This window comes from Sebastes umbrosus, chromosome 9, assembly GCF_015220745.1.
Source record: "Sebastes umbrosus isolate fSebUmb1 chromosome 9, fSebUmb1.pri, whole genome shotgun sequence".
NCBI lineage: Eukaryota > Metazoa > Chordata > Actinopteri > Perciformes > Sebastidae > Sebastes > Sebastes umbrosus.
The window spans coordinates 20,039,624-20,057,303 of NC_051277.1; the positions used below are offsets into that span (position 1 = coordinate 20,039,624).

The 17,680-nt window shown below is 39.5% G+C and overlaps 1 protein-coding gene across 1 annotated transcript in view; it reads left to right on the forward strand.

Annotated features, from left to right (window-relative positions):
• The first annotated feature begins 317 nt into the window (after positions 1-317).
• map7d3 (MAP7 domain containing 3) overlaps positions 318-17,680 on the forward strand; it is a 37,919-nt gene continuing 20,556 nt past the window's right edge. Inside the window, exons 1-8 of the mRNA XM_037780017.1 lie at positions 318-465; positions 12,834-12,938; positions 13,265-13,345; positions 13,454-13,617; positions 13,863-13,974; positions 14,926-15,009; positions 15,778-15,885; positions 16,653-16,754. Of these exons, the coding sequence (XP_037635945.1) occupies positions 417-465; positions 12,834-12,938; positions 13,265-13,345; positions 13,454-13,617; positions 13,863-13,974; positions 14,926-15,009; positions 15,778-15,885; positions 16,653-16,754 (805 nt within the window). The 5' untranslated portion in view covers positions 318-416. The remainder of the gene's footprint in view (positions 466-12,833; positions 12,939-13,264; positions 13,346-13,453; positions 13,618-13,862; positions 13,975-14,925; positions 15,010-15,777; positions 15,886-16,652; positions 16,755-17,680) is intronic.

The following is a 17,680-nucleotide window of genomic DNA, read 5'->3' on the forward strand; positions in this document are numbered from 1 at the left end:
GTGTTTTCGTGCACACCGTACCATGTCCCGGCAGCAGAGGACGGTGTAGGGCTAATCAGACAGTGATCTTTAAGGGGGGATGCTCCAAATCTGAATTTCGCCAAAGGCACCCAAAACTATAGCCTGACCATATCTGAAAACTTTCCATTCACACATCAGCATTTGTTCATCCATATCTGAAAACTTTCCATTCACACATCAGCATGCATTTTCAGCCTTTTTGCTCATCCACTCTTTTTGTTAGTTTCGGGTCAGAGTGAGACCTCTTAGTGGCCTCTCTCCTATCTCTGCTGTCCACGTCCCCGCGGTGTCCGAGTCCTACCGGCTGCGATGCGTGTTGCGCGCACTACATCCAGGGTTACGCGCCTCCTCAGCTTCAAGCACAGAGAAAACAGAGAAGGAGAAACTTCATAGAAATGGCGGCGGAGGGTGCTACGACTCTCAAAGGCTTGCGAGCCCAAATGGGTAAGAAAACACTCAACGTTAGTGGTCGTTTATTTAACCCAGTTATGTCTAAACAAGGCAGTAACTCACTTTGTACCGCTGGCTGCCGTTGAACCGGGTTAATGAACGGTGAAGCTAGAAGAGGCTAGTAACGTTAGCTCTCTCTGTGTCCGGTTATCTGCTCACAATGGAGCCGGGAAACTCTGCTTCTTCTTCCAGCATGAAGTGTGTGGATTGAATGTAACCACCCTAGTGGATGGAGATGTTTATACGTTGTGGAAAAAGCGAGTTAAAGTGCTTGTTGTTAGCTGAAGTTGTGAGGTGTTGTAGCCTGAAAGCCGGTTGACGTATCACGACTATCTGGCGCCTAGCTTACCTCGCTTTACTTTAGCTTCACTTTACTTTACAGCGTTTTAATCACGCTGTTTTAACACAGTGCACGTTGTGTGACTGTGTTAGACTAGACAGACCAACTCTGATGAAAGCTAACTGTGTTGTAACCCACAGTAGCTTTAGATAACTCATCATCACTCAGGGGGATTATTGTCTGAAGTGATCATCTGCTATCCTGATCAGGAAGAGTTCAGGAAGTGCTTCTCTCTCTCTGTGTGACTTGATGCCAACAGTAGACACCCAACAAGACAACTTTATTCTAGCTTTACAGACAAACACTCCTCTTAATCTTGTACAAAAGTGGTTGCCAACAGTAGAAACCAAACAAGACAACTTTATTCCAGCTTTACAGACCAGCTTGCTTGAAAAACTCCTCTTATCTTGTACAAAAGTGGTGGCCAACAGTAGAAACCAACTTTATTCTAGCTTTACAGACCAGCTTGCTGAAAAAGACTCCTCTTATCTTGTACAAAAGTGGTGGCCAACAGTAGAAACCAACTTTATTCCAGCTTTATAGACCAGCTTGCTGAAAAAGACTCCTCTTATCTTGTACAAAAGTGGTTGCCAACAGTAGAAACCAACTTTATTCTAGCTTTACAGACCATCTTGCTTGAAAAAACTCCTTATCTTGTACAAAAGTGGTTGCCAACAGTAGAAACCAACTTTATTCCAGCTTTATAGAACAGCTTGCTGAAAAAGACTCCTCTTATCTTGTACAAAAGTGGTTGCCAACAGTAGAAACCAACTTTATTCTAGCTTTACAGACCAGCTTGCTGAAAAAGACTCCTCTTATCTTGTACAAAAGTGGTTGCCAACAGTAGAAACCAACTTTATTCTAGCTTTACAGACCAGCTTGCGTGAAAAAAACTCCTCTTATCTTGTACAAAAGTGGTTGCCAACAGTAGAAACCCAACAAGACAACTTTATTCTAGCTTTACAGACCAGCTTGCTAAAAAAAAACTCCTTATCTTGTACAAAAGTGCTGCTCTATATATCCATTGGACAGTTGTGCTCATTTGTTGACATATGGCATAACCCCCCTCTCCACTCTCCAGGGTTAGGGTATGTAAAGCATGTAAACATGTTCTAGTAGAAACACAAAATAGTATCAACCTGAAAAAAATAGCATAATATGGGACCTTTACGGTAAATTTTAGGAAAACTGTCATAGTATGAAGAACACACCAGAAATACACCATCAAAAATATCTCATTTATACTGCATGCTCCAAATCTGAATTTCGCCAAGGGCACCAAAACTATAGCTGGAAATGAAATAGATTCTTGTATAAAAATATTTTACTGCAAAAGTGGTTAAATTGACAGATATTGTGATACACCAGACAGACAACTTTATTCTAGTTTTACAGACCAGCTGCTTAAAAACTCTTATTTTGTACAAAAGTGCCGCTCTATATGCATTGGACAGTTGTGCTCATTTGTTGACATATGGCATAACCCCCCTCCACTCTCCAGGGAGGAGGGTAAACTATAACAATGTCTGACCTGAATTTGAGATAAAGTCTAGTGTGTCAGACACACTGCTCCGATAAGAAGGCTGCATATTTGCTTGCTTTTGATGAAGTGATAAAGTAGTTTTGGTTGGACCAGCAGCCCTGTATGTCATCTGTTAAGCAAAAGGCATGTTGCATTTTTGTAAGTAGTACTATGAATGCCAACTGCAGCAGCAAAGTCTGACCTGAATTTGAGATAAAGTCTAGTGTGTCAGACACACTGCTCTGATAAGAAGGCTGCATATTTGCTTGCTTTTGATGAAGTGATAAAGTAGATTCAAGATTCAAGCCCTTTATTGTCATTGTGTAGTACAATGAAATTAGATTGTGACAATCCCATAGGTGCTAAAAAAGATAATACAATAAAAAAAGAGTGCAATATAAATATAAAAGATAATACAATATAAAATATAAAAATATAATATGTATATTGATGAGATGACAGTTTTGCCAGATTACAGTTTTGCCAGATTATTGCACAAAGTGTCAGTCAGATAATCATATAATTATTGCACCGAGTGATCAGCATGTTATTGCACATATTCGTAACAGTAGAAGTAGTTTTGGTTGGACCAGCAGCCCTATATGTCACAAACTTGATCTGTTAAGCAAAAGGCATGTTGCATTTTTGTAAATAGTACTATGTATGCCAACTGCAGCAGCAAAGTCTCTATCAATGCTTCTCATCCATTGCCTCAGCTGGCCCCTTCCAGACGTAGACATGGATGTTTACTATGTCTGCATCTGTGGGCATGAATGCACAGTTTGTTATCACTCGAGCTGCAGTTGGGCTGACAGTTTTTTACTGTTTAAGGGTAAGAAAGGGGAGTTTTCTGCATACCCAGTGTGGGTGTAGGCATGTTTTACTCCTGGACCGTATTTAGTCCATATTCTTCCTGTTTCCCCTTCACTTTTCCATGCAGTATTTTCAATCTGGAATTTACATCCACCCAATTCTGTGGCTTTATGAAAATATCCACAACATTTAGAGTTGAAATGTGGGAATCCTGCCATTGCGAGGACTAAAAGGATGTCAGTTTGCTCTGCAGAGAGGACTGACAATAATAAAATAATGCTAGGAATCTAGCTCATGTGCACGGTCATTTCCACAAGAATGTGAGCAAGGATAAAAAAATGTACCCTGCGTTTATGAACACAACTGCAAGTCACATTGCAAGGTTATCCTGATCCTGGCGCAGCAATTGCTGCTGCAGAATTAAAAGCATGAGAAGTATTTCTGAATTGGTCGGATTTAACCAAAGGAGGAAATGGATCAGCCTCAGTTTCAGTGTGTATTGTAGTTTCTTGGATCTGTCCACTTAGCTTGGCTCTTCTATCACAAATGTCCCACCTTGATTTTATTTCAACCTTTTGAATTGACTGGCGGGATGTATTACAGTATAAGTGTGTGCGCTCACCAAAAATTTGAATAGCAAAACATGTTGATTTGTATAGGCTATAACTAAGGTCAGTATATTGTTTAAGGGCAGGAATCATTTGGTTCGTTGATTATTTCTAGTTTCTTTTTGGATTGTTCTTATTTTTCTTTCATTTCCCATTAGAAAAGACTTGCATGCAACACAGCTGCATGCACATACACAAGTTCCCTGACAACTTTGCCTAGAGATTTGGGGGTTTGAGGATAAATTCACATTTGCAACCAGTTCCAAATTGTCCAATTATCAAAAGTCAGTTACTCTTGTCGATGCTGACACATTGTAAACAACTACATAAAACTGCGAAGCACATCTGTGGCGTCTATGAGGCATGTGTCAAAGTTTGGTTTAATGTGGTACTCGAGCTACAGACAGCTAAAAGATAAGTTGTGTTAATTAGACAATGTATTTGTCACAAATAGTTAGATGTTTAGTTTGGCACTTTTGGTTCTAAGTTGTTAAATAATTACAGGTGAAATAATCTTATAAAGTCTATTTACAGTCTGCTTTTTGTATGGCTGCCCTTTCTTGGTGGATTAGTCAACTAATGGTTCGTTTTGGTCTTAGTCAAATAAGATTTCTTTAGTCGATTAGTTGTTTTTTAATGTTTTTTTCATGCTGAATGACTTGTTTCCAAGAAACTTATGAGCAGATCTCTGTTAAACACAAGATTTAAAAAATGGTGCTTTTGTGTGATTCTTTGTGGTGAAACTCAGTTTTACAGATCTGTCGATTAAATCAACTAATCGATAAGTCATCAAAATCGTATCATGAGTGTTAGTAGACTAAGAATTTCTGTGGTCGAGGACATCCCTACCTTTTTGGCATGTAACTAGTTATACCGGAATACTTGTAATTTATAGGTAACTTTTGTAGTATTCATAAAAAGAGTTGACCATATATTTTCTCAACAGAGATTGCTTAATGAAACTTAACACTGTACTGTACGTGCTCTGTTTTAGCTCCCAACTGATAATGCTTTTGGATATGATGATATCCTTTCAATGCCCATCTCCACTAGAGAATATGGTCGACCTGGAAGAGGAGACTCCCTGGGAAACTGGGATGTGTCATCATTATCCTGCCAGCACTGCAAATAGCCAAGGCTTACCTTTGCATGAACAGGTCCTGAGTAATCTCATTGAAGATCTGGTGTGTGTGTTTGTGCATGCATGTGTTTGTGCACGTGTGTGAGCGTTCATCAGCAGCAGTGTTCTCTGAGGACCTGAAATCTTGAGCCAGTGACGGGAAGCTCCGTGTGCCACAGGTGGCCAAGAAGGATGATGATTTTATTGAAGCCAAGTAGGACTACACAAGGCAGTTTCTCTGATTCTGGATACAATTAACAAAATTAATTGCTGGTTAAAGTTGTTTTGGTCGGTTAATTGACCTGTTGTGTTTTGGATGGAGTTGAGTATCTCTACGTACTTTTAGTACTCTGTGGCTTATGGTTGTCCATCCTTGCATTAAACAGCACAGACTACGGCTGCACAATTTATCGAATATTAATCGCGATCACGATTTTGGCTTCCCACAATTAAATGAATATGTTAGACTGCGATATTGACGTTTAAAATGCGTGCTCCACTCAGAAACATTTGTTGCATATCAAATGAAACGCTTCCTCAACCAGCCGCCAGGAGACAATCGACATGTTTTGGCTTCATTTTTGGGGAGAAGCTTTTTTCAGCTTGTGAAAAACTTTGCTGAATGTTGCGGCTGCAGTCCAGAGTAGAAGATTAATATACTGTATATTACTTGTATACTGTATATTACTTGTCTGCTCTCACTGAATTCAGGTAAAGAAGAAACTTATTTGAAGTCTTCTTTTGATGCAAAGATTTGTACATTAGCAGGAATGCAGCACAACGTGGAAGTGAAAGCAATAAAAACATTTTCTCCCTAATATCAATAAATAATCGTGATCTCAATATTGATTAAAATAATCGTGATTAGCATTTTGGCCATAATCGTGCAGCCCTAGCGCAGACACTTTCTGTGCAACAACCCACTTGATTGTACCTTGCAGGCAGCAAGGCTCATTAAGGGCTGCAGTTGGAAGGAGGGACTAAAAAGAGTCCTAACCCACTCTTGCTTCTCCACTATACCGACATTGTCTCTGTGACAGAGCCTGTAAAGATGCTTGTTATTTAGAGAAGTAGCATTTGATTATTGTTAGCATTCGACTAGACGTGTTATGATGTAATGCAGGCTGGCCTGTTTCCTGTTAAGTGTTCTCTTTTTTCTGGCCTGCAGAGCCGGGTCATCACCAGCCCCCCTGGTGGTCTTTACTGCTGCCATAATAACTCTGCAGCCTGAAGGTTGGATCTAATCAATATGTATATGTGCTGCACTCACAATGTTGTTCCAGTGTTTTTGAGCTATTACTATTACCTAAAACTGCTGGATGATACTGTAATCAGTATCACAATAGCTGTACTTATATGTATATTCAGTATACTAACTGTACACATGTCACAATATTACCAACCGGATTTGGCTGCAAGTAGACTGTTGATTATTTTGCTTGATTAATTGTTTGATCTAAAATGTCAGAAAATGGTGAAAAATGTTGATCAGTGTTTCCCAAAGCCCAAGATGAAGTCCTCAAATGTCTTGTTTTGTCCACAATTCAAAGATATTAATTTTCCTGTCATAGAAGAGTAAAGAAACAAGAAAATATTCACATTTAAGAAGCTGCAATCAGAGAATTTAAACTTTCGTTTTTCTTAAAAAATTACTCAAACCGAATAATTATCAAAATAGTTGCGATTAATTTAATAGTTGACAACTAATCGATTTATCATTGCAGCTCTAAACCAGATTAATAATCATAGACTATAATACATCACGTTAAACTAGGTCCACGTGATGACCTTTTTGATGACCACATGATGATTGAGTGGAAATGGCGCAGTTCGCCCACTGTAGACTGGATCTTTAACAGTATCTAACACTACTAGCTACACATACCTGAACAAATGATTAGAGCTGCAACCATTAATCGATTAATTGATTAGTTTTCAACTACTAAATTAATCGCCAACTATTTTGACAATTGATCCATCAGTTTGGTTATTTTTGAGTCACAATTCTCTGGTTCCAGCTTCTTAAATGTGAATATTTTCTGGTTTCTTTACTCTATGACAGTAAACTGAATATCTTTGAGTTGTGTACAAAACAAGACATTTGAGGACATCATCTTGGGCTTTGGGAAATACTGATCGACCATTTTCTGACATTTCATAGACCAAACAACTAATCAATTAATCGAGAAAAATAATCAAAAGATCAACCGACAATGAAAATAATCGTTAGTTTGCAGCCGTACAAATGATTATCTAGCTGTGATAATGCCATTGATCAACCTGGTGTATGATTAAGGGCCATGTTAATTACTAGTGGTTTTGTCCCTCTAATTTATTGAAGTGTTAAGCTGAAGTCTGTCGATGATGCAGCAGCAATGATTTATGTTAATGTATGCAAATCTCCATAGTGATGGATTGATGAGAGATGGCTCCTCTGATTGGCTCCTTTCATTTCCATGAGCACACCTGGCTCTCTTGAGGTCTGTTGGAAAAACAGGATCTCTTCCCCCGTCTCATTTAAGCACTTAAATCAACACATGAATGTGTGTGTGTCAGTGGAGAGGTCATTGTTCATTTATTCCAAAGTGCTGTTTCTGACTTGTTCTTATTTTTGCACGTATTTTAGGTACATCCACTGTAGTTGTGGCACCCAGAAAATCAGTATTCGATCGTAACAGAAAGGCTCATTAAACTGGATATTACAGCCAGGGATTTTATGCATAAGTAGTCTTGCTCCTACAGAAAGAGTCTGCATGGTTTTAGCTTAACAGTTGTTGTTAGCTACTCAGCCCCTTTGCTTTCCTGTCTACTTTTACTTCCCTCTACTGAAGTCGAAAACCTGTCATGTCACGTACTAAGAAGTCATACTATTAAAACTTAACATTTTAGTTCTCAACTAAATGGTTGACAGTATTTTGTGCAAGTCACTACGGTTTGAGCTGCACCTTCATAGATTTAATTCTAAATCTAATAGGGTTGCACAATTAATCAACATTGTTTTGAAATTGCAATATGCAATACTGCAATTTTCAAATCGCAGGATGAGGAGGAAATCGCCGTATTTGTTAAAGGCGAAATATGTGTCAAAATACCATTTTAAATTCAATATTGTGGTGCTGCAGAGATGACCTGGCCTACACATCATATTCTACCGACTTAAGAAAACATCTTTGTTTGGTACAGATCCAATCAAAAATCACACCATAACAATTTTATTGTGTTGTTTTTCAATGAAAATGAGAATAATCAAAAATTGTCATATGCCTCTCTAATATCGCAAATCATATCGCAATTCCAATATCAGTCAAAATAATCGCAATTATATATTTTTTCAAAATCATGCAGCCCTAAAATCTACCGATTATGGGTTGCGTTGCAATATCAGCATCAGGTCATTCACAGGGAGTTACTGTTGATATACTGTATGTTGCACAGCCCTAAGTAAGTAATTGTTGCTGGTAAATTAACGCATTAGTCTGATGAGTAAGCCTTCAAAGCTTTACCAATTTTTTTTTCTCTCTATTTAGCTATGAATCATCTCATTTCAGAGTCCATATCTACCTTGATACAGGCCTCATCATGGTTGAGAAGCTCTTCATCCATCCTGAGCTGCTGTGTTTATCACTTAGCAACAGTTACCCTGTTACACAGAGTGCTTGGCATTTATTTATCAAATCTTTTTTTGTCTTTATATGAAGGTGGAAAGAAACAGGGAAGGTTGTAGAAAAGAGATATGATTCTGGGCTAGATTCAAAGCCAGGACATTTCAGTAACATGATCTGCACCATTGATCCCTGAGCCATCAAGTTTCAACAGCTCAGTAACTTTTAACATATTTTTCTTTTGGAGAGATGAATGCGTTTTTTTCTATGTATTTCTGATTCATTCAATTCCCTAGAATTGGATTGCTTTTCCCTCTGAATATAGATCAGCTCCTTTAGCCCACAGAGCCCCGTCTGTTTTTCCTGTCTATTCCCATGAGTAAAGGAGAATGTGTTTGTGTTGTCAGAAGGTTTAACAGCAGTTTCATCAGTGTCCCAAAATCCATATGCGAACCTATACTGTCTGCACAAACAGTGTGATACTAGGGCTGCATGATTTTGAAAAAATATCTAATTGTGATTATTTTGACTGATATTGCAATTGCGATATATTAGAGGGAATTATAATCTTCACATCATCATCCTCATGTTCATTGAAAAACTTGCGTGGTTTTTGAGGGGCTCTGTACCAAAAAAAGCTGTTTTCTGAAGTAGAATATGAAGTGTAGGCCAGGACATCTCTGGACACACATCTATTGACACACTTTTGCCTTTAACAAATATTGCGACAAATATTGCGATTTTAACAATTACTGCGATTTTGAAATTGCAGTAGGCTATATTGCGATTTTGATAAAATTGATTAATAGTACAGCCCTGTGTGATATACTGTTTCATGCACCATAGCATGCTAAGTAAAATGTTTGCTTTGTATGATTCCCTACCACATATACAATCTAATGGCACAGGATTGGTGACTGATTCGAGCAGTGGTTCTCAACCAGGGAAAAATGGGGATATAGTTTATTTTCAATATATATAAGAAGTCATAAGAGTGACTATTCCGATTATAGGTTTCACTTTATCCATGGTTATCTCCTCAACTGTACTTGACAACTAGAATTCTTGTCTTAATCATATCTAAGAACTAAAATTTTATCAGATGGAGGTCCCTGAAGCAAAATCTTATCAAATGGGGGTCTGTGACCTAATGTTTATCAATTTAGGGGTCCTTGACATGAAAAAGGTTGAAAGCCATTGGATTAGAGCAATTATTTACTCTTTTGTATCATAAAAGATGGTAAAAGTGCAGTCAAATCACAGCCATTTTTTCTTAATTTACCTACTGTTTAGCCTACCAGTGGTTGAAGAAAGGAGTCTGAGAGCAAAAGTGAAGTGACCAGTACACTTTCCCTGGTCATTAGCAACAGACTTTGACCCTCATAAGCTACTACTTGACTGGAGAGCATTGATGCTGCTGCAGAATATAGATAATCAGTGCTTTGCCTCTGTCATCTGTCTTTGCTTTGTCCAGCTCCTGGTAACTCTGATATCTGGTTTGTTACAGCAACTTCAGGAGGATTGTTTGCTCAAAATCTCTGTGAAAGTTACGTAATCAGTCTTAAAATTATCTATCCAGATACCCTGTCATGTTTCTTATTTCTTCTTTTCTGCACTCAAAGCATATTCGATAGTGAACAAATGTTAGCTCTCATTTTGCCGGTGTTACGAAGGGCCCTTTGTCCTCTCAGCTTTCCAGAGAGTAAGGCAGTAGAGTAAATTTCCATACAGATAGGACATGCACACCATGCTGCGCCATGATCAGTGCCTGTGGTGGGCACAGCATGAGTATTTTCCATGCACTAAGACCGCACGGTAAAAGGTGTGGCTTACTTTGATGACGTCCAATAAGTGCCTTCATGTAACCATTTCAATTCTTTGTGGCTGCTTCTTTTGAATACAAATCTCTATAAGGCTGAACTCCCTATTCCTAAAGCTGCTTTATAAAGAAAAGCATTTTGTGATTTGCTGGTGGAAAGTGATGTGAAGTAGCAGGAAATCTTTGCAGCAGCATGTTAACGACTTTTCCAATTAGGGGTGGGTGAAATGACAATATTACAGGGAAACAATATAAATGTGTGTACCATCACAGTTGTATATATCACAATAGAAAAAATATATATACAGTATAATATTGTGAAATAAAATGACATAGCCCCACCCTTATTTCAGATACTATTCATGGCAAAGAAGAGCAGATCTGAAAACACTGCAGCTGCTTTATGTTGGAAAGAAAGAACAGAAAATGTAGCAGAGCAAAACTACAGTAGTAGTTGTCAGTGTTGTTACCCGCTGCTTGGAGGGTGCATATTTAACAGTGAATACAAATTGTTGACATCAAATTGGACATACAGATTTAATAAGTTTAGACAGAAGCACTCCTTTGTGCACCAGTCAATCCTCAAAATAAATATGAAGCCTAATCGCAGATCAAATGTACGTTGAAGGGTCCTGAATATATTGTCTATGTTAAATGTATGTTTCCTTTTTTAAACATAAAAATAATGCCTCCAGCCATGGCTGTTGCTGGCACTGAGGCAATATGTTTTCGGGTTATCCGTCCGGTCCATTCTCGTAAACGCGATAGGAACTCCTGGAGGACATTTCTGGAAATTTGGCATAAATGTCTGATTGGATTTTGGTGGTCAAAAGGTCAAAGTCACTGTGACCCCACGTCCATCCCACTCTCGTGAAAGCGATACCTCACGAACACCTGGAGGGAATTGTATTACATCTGGCACAGACATCCACTCAGACTTGAGGATGAACTGATTAGAATTTGGTGGTCAAAGGTCACTGTGTCCTCACAAAACATGTTTTTGGCCATAACTCAAGAATTCATGTGCCAATTATGACAATTTCACACAAATGTCTAATAGGATAAAATGATGACGTGATGACATTTTGGACAGACATGGATGTAAACTGCAACATGACTGGTTGGCGGAGGCATACAACCGCGAGGCGGTAATTCTACTTTTGACTTTGTAGAATTTGCAAATGGAGCTGCTGAGATGCAAGAAAAAATTCAGACTTTATCTGACAATAAAGTGATATCATCATCATCATGTGATCATGATTTGCCACATCATCCCACAAGCAATGGAAATGGGCCATTTCTTATCTTGTCTCCTCTCTGAAAGATGAGGGAGAAGCAGGACTTTTGTTCTTTAAGTACATTTAGTCGTCATTGGATTTGCCTTTCTGTGACACTACATCTGACATATGAGTGGGGGTTTTCAGGTTGACAAGCGAATCTGATCTTTATATTAATTTTTCCAAATTAAGGTACGTTATCAATTACCTAATATTTTGATGTTCTTCATCCAATTGAATGATGCCTGTACTTTTGCGTGTTCTAGTGCAATTACTACAAATTGCATACTCTGCACATGTGATTTGTAGCACCATAAATAGGAAAAAAACTTGTGAAAACAGTCTGGTCTTTTTAAAGAGACATACATAAGTATGATGTAATGATGATAACAGCAATTTTGTCAGAAACTTGCAAATCACAATTATTCAGATTTAATGGTTGTGGCTACAGTACGACTTGAGGTCAGTGATGGAGACAGTGAGAGAAAGTATTCATCAGTAATGTGAATATCACATGACTGACCATCGTTTTGCTTCTTCGTCAGCAGTTCTGTAATGCTGAATACACACTGACACAGAAGTAAAAGAGACGGGAGAAAAGGCTGATACCAGGGCACATAAAGCTTGATCACGTCCTCACTGTTTCCTTCCTTCCTTCCTGCCCCTGTATCTCTTAACCGTGATTTTCCTGTTAACAGTTTTGGCTTAAGAAAGTTCTATTGACCCTGTGGTAGTCCTGGTGGTAGAGTTGATTGTATTTGCTACCTTAAAAAATTGCTGCAAGCACAGGATGACTTGAAATTTATCATATATTGATTGTATTTAATGTTTATGTTTTATGGAGTAGTTATGTTAAAATGTGGTCCACTCCTGGGTATATTAGCTGTATACCAGGAAGCTCAAAAGGGTTTGATTCCAGACATGTTTCTCACAGCAGCCCATCCCTCCGAGCTTGTCACAGAAAGCAGTGTATGGCTGGCTGCAGGGTTGACCATGAGCGGGGGGTTATGTCAGATAGCTGAATAGCTGGATTGTTCTGTAGCTTCAAATCCGTTGGATCTCTCTAGAACTAGCATTCCTATGGAAAACAAAGCACAGACGAAAACGGCTGATTTAAACTTGATTGGTTTGGAGTACCCAAAGCAGTTCTGTTTCCTAGATATTATTTGATATACTGTACCTGCCTTGTCAGTCATGGCATGATGTGACTGTAGTTCTCTGTGTGTAAACTGTGTGTGTCTGTGTGCTTTCCTACATACAGCTGCAGCTGCACAGGCACAAGCTGAGGAGCGGCGCAGCCTGTCAGGGAACAGCCCAGGACCTACAACCAACGCAGCAGCAGCTAAACCTCAGGGGAATAGGCCAGGTAAATGACACCACACCTTGACACAGAAACAGATTGGTTCCCACAGATCCTGCCCTGTCACCGCTCTATTGTCATCCATAATCCGAACCATTAGATGCAACACAATCCACTTCCACCACCCTGTCAGTGTAGCTTACAGCAGGTAAACCATAGTCATCATCTTATTACTGTAACAGTTGACAAAGCTCACATGCACATATCTGCCTGCTTGATGCAAAGCTGTTGTAACAATATGCTGCATTGTAATCCCCCCCTCTGTTCTCTGAATATGAATTGCTGCATTTGTTTTACCTTTTAACCACATACACACACGTATGTGTTTGCAGTCATTGACGGTGCTGCAATTAGAATAGACGACCGACTGCGAGTGGCAAAAGAGAGGCGAGAGGAGGCAGACAGACAACAGGGTAAGAAGGCGATCCCAGTTTCTGTGTGAAATTATTTTAGCCCAAGACAACATACTAATAAGTGACTTTTTTTTCCTGCGTGCATGCACATACTGTACGTGTGTTCAGTTGTGCGAGACTCTCAGATCATGGAGCGGGAACGCAAGTCCAAGATGCAAGTGGAGCGTCAGCTGGAGGAGCGTCAGAAAAAGGTTGATGAACTGAGAAAAAAGGAGGAGCAGAAACGATTGGCTGTGGAGGAGAAGAGGAAGCAGAAACAGGAAGAGGAAAAGGTAGCTGCAGTATGGGTGGAGTCTTGTGTCTCTTGTGACTAAAATAATTGAATTTACATAAACACAGGTTTATGTTGCAGCAATTTTAAAAGGAGAAGAAGATCATTTTGAATAAGGGCAGTGTTACTGGGATAACAGCCTTGTTATGCATTCATTGTAGTACGATTATGACATCTTGTCCTCTGGTGTTGCTCTGTTGTAAATGACTTGCATTTTTCTCTTCCTCTGCTCCTGTAATGCTGCAGGAGCACTACGAGACAGTGATGCGGCGGACGTTGGAGCGTAGTCAGCGAGTGGAGCAGAGGCAGAAAAGATGGTCCTGGGGAGGACTATCCACAGACTCAGATGGGCGAACAGGTAAAAGCCCTTTCATCACCTTAATTAAAAGTTCACCCTTTCTTTTCTGTACAATTTGACTTTCATCTCTCACTTGCAGTGGTGCATCAAAGAGCCAGTTAGTAAACACCAAAAGCTCCTCACTTCTTCAAAATAAGACATGAAAGTGGTCAAGTTCACAATGTGATCATTTCACCACAGTAGCCACAATGTACATGAAAGGAATTCAATTTTTTTTGCCATCAGCAGATGATAATGCCAGATGACACTCTGTTTTCTTCTCTCAAGCTGGTATTGATACGCATGACACTCGGTCAAATGTGGTCATTCAGAGAAAGGCGCAGTAGTCTGTATGTTGTGTATTCTTAATGTGTTTCACCCCGATATCTAGCTGCTATGAGCTTGGTAGCTAAGGAGAATAACTTCCTGCCATATTCACACATTTGTGTTGAATTGCAACTCTTTTAAGTCATTTTCAGGGGCAGATATAATAACTCAGCCTTGTTATCAGTCGAGCATTAAAGTACCCATGAAATGAAAAATACATGTTCCCTGTTTTAATCCTGTGTTAATTGTTAATTTAGCTGTTACATGCCAAATATATGTAAAAATTCAGTATCAGAGTATTTTTACATCAAAATTTGATCAAAATCCCTGCCTTTTCTTTTCCTGTAAACGGTTTCAAATGTTTGATGACTCCTCACTCGGGGGCGTTTACCAAAATTCATCCAATCAATTAAGACTTTGGTCGACAAGCTAGACACACTGGTCATATAAAAACACTGAACAAATGATGACTCTTTGGTGCCACAATTTTAAATACTAAGGTGAGTATATTTATTGCTTTAGGCATTGGGTGTCGAGCAGTTGCTGGCAGCCAGGTTTCACCTCTTCTCTCTCTCCTTGTATGAAGGATGTGCCTCAGCATCTTGTATTTTTGCGTTCCTCTCTGAGAGCTTTCTTTTCCCACAGGAGACTCTGATGCCAGCACCTCATCTCCAGTAACTATAGTTATCTCCCCTGCCTCGCCAGAAAAGCCACCAAGGAGTCGACAAGGTTTTGTTTGTTGATAATTTGCTCACCTATGTAGCAACACAGCATGGAACACACACTGGCACTCCAGATGGCTTGGTTACCTACTACAGTATGCTTCCCACCAACCCTCACCCCACCTGCAGTCTAACTGGCAGCTTTTCACTAACAGTTTTTGTATGGTTCTTAATGTGCCTTGTACTGGGTGAATAGCTGGAAGTGTAGCTTTAGGTTTTTCACTCACTCACACTGTCGAGCACCTCTGGGTCACGTGGGCAACTTTGCATGGAAGCCCAATCGAATGGCACACACACAAAACAACACGACTAATATCACCTCTGGATTCTCTGGCACAGATCGTGTAATGTTGGTGATGCTCACCTCTTTGGAGTAGTCAAACATAAGCATCTGTTGTTTACTAACCACCATGCCTGGCTCTGAAACCACAACAATTTTGTTATGGTTTGTTAAAAATGTACATTTTCATGTTAAACATGATATTTACCAGCAAATTCATGCTGTATATCATGTTTTTTGCGTCACTAAATGTACGCTGCATTAGTAGCACATTAGATAAATGGGTTAATGGAGATAGTATTTCACTGTATGTAGTTTTTATGTATTTTTATTTTAGGTATATTAATGAAGCAGCATTTTACCCTTTGCATATTAGGGGTATTAGGATCTTGCAGAACCTTGTACTCCCTTGTGTGCACCCAAATGCCCTCCTCCATTGTCCAACCTCCAGTGTAAACCCCGCCTCCCTTGTCTGTCTCTCCTCCTCCCTCTTAGTGGACAAGCGCTCCACATCCACCATGAACCTGAAACAGCCGTCCGAGGCTGGCATCAGCAAACGCCTATCCTCCTCCTCCGCCACCCTTGTAAAATCTCCTGACAAACGTAAGTCTCCTGTCTTCCCTCCCTCCTTCCTCATTTGCTCCTTGTCCCCCTCCTTCCCTCCCTGCCTCCTTTCCTCCTACCCTCCTTGCATTCCTGTGCTGTGTCTTAACTAACGTAGTATGTTCCAAACAGTCTATTATCAGCCAGGTACATGTATTTCTGTGATGATTAATGTACTGAGATCTATCAGGTGATTAACTCTAGATTATCTGTAACACTCTCTCTTCCAACTCTTAAGCCTGGAGTGAACTCTGACCCCTGTGCTCTACATATCCAGGGTTTTACACACAGACTCACTGGAGCACTGACAGACTGGTAAAAAAAAAAATGCTTTAGCTCTCTGTTTCTGGTTCCAGCTAATCATAAATTAGCATGGCCTCCCAATTCTGCTGCATCCATGCACTGTGCACCTCTATGAAGCAGCATATGGTGATTCGTTATTAAATGTACTCATAGTGGTATAGAAGCCTGTCACAATATTCTTGAGCATATTTTGATTCACAAAAAGTATATTTGATTTCTTATGAAAAAATAATCAACACAATAATCACAATAATTCATATTTCTCCACAGCTTCTATGGGCTGCCAGTGCCACTCCTTCTTTTCTGATATTGTTGATTTCTCTGTATCTTTCAACTTGTTTAATATTTATGCTTTTTCTTTCCCAGGTCTATGAATATATTCTAAAAAAAGTCTGAGAGCCGTTGTACCATTCACAAGAGAGCACTGTAAATTCACCATTGGGTGTTTCGTCGTTGTCTCTCAGGTGTTAAGCAGAGGAGTTCGTCTTGTAACCGGTTGTCTAACAATGACAATGCTGCTCAGGCCACTAAGGAAGAAGGCAAAAAGCTTCAGGTGGAACAGACAGGTGCAAAAGATCCCCTCTCCATCCCACATCATGCTTTCATAACAAAGATGGGGTATAGTGCGCAATTTAGCAAACCACCACAGGTTATAGAGGAAATATTCAATAAGTTGAAGCTCTCTCATGGCTGTTAATACCTCAACAGGGGACTAAGATTGTGTCCTAATTATTATTATCCGATTGGGCCGTTACATCTCTCCTCTGTGTACTATCACTCGGGCCACACAGGATGCATGAGCAGCATGTGACGGCTACCTCGCTGAACTGTGCTTCGCTGCTATTGCCAGCCCTTTCTTTATACATAGTTTGCCTTTCATAATGGTAATTTTCTTTCATTCATAAATGTAATTTATATTTATTTTAGACAGAAAAAGGTAAAGAACTGTGCGCTTGTTTATTATTATTATTAATAATAATAATAATAATAATAATAATAATAATAATAATAATAATCTATAATTAAAAGCCGGTACTCTATTTATTTATGGAGCCGTACAAGTTATTGCATTTTTCTCAACACTGTCTTGCAAATATTTCAGAATAAAAGCCTCGTGTCAACAAATGAAAGAGTTCTGTCCACAGAAAAAAAAAAGCTGGATGGCTTTTATTTTGACACAGGAAATGTTGTTTAAATTATTTACTTTTTTTCAGCGGATATATACATTGAAATTGTAGTAATATTGCTGGTATGATGTCAATATACTGTTAGAAGAACAATTTCAATCTCTGTTGTTGCTGTGAACTGCGCGGCACACAGAAAAAAATCGGCGAGACCTCGAGTCTTTAGAAGAGAGGCAGCTGACACGCAACCGAGCCACGCCCGAGCTGCGCTTCTCACGTGGGCTATGTGGCTACTCAAATCTGTTAACATGGGCGAAATATAAAGCAAGAGGTTCCGCGACGCACACGCGCTGCTCACGCATCCAGTG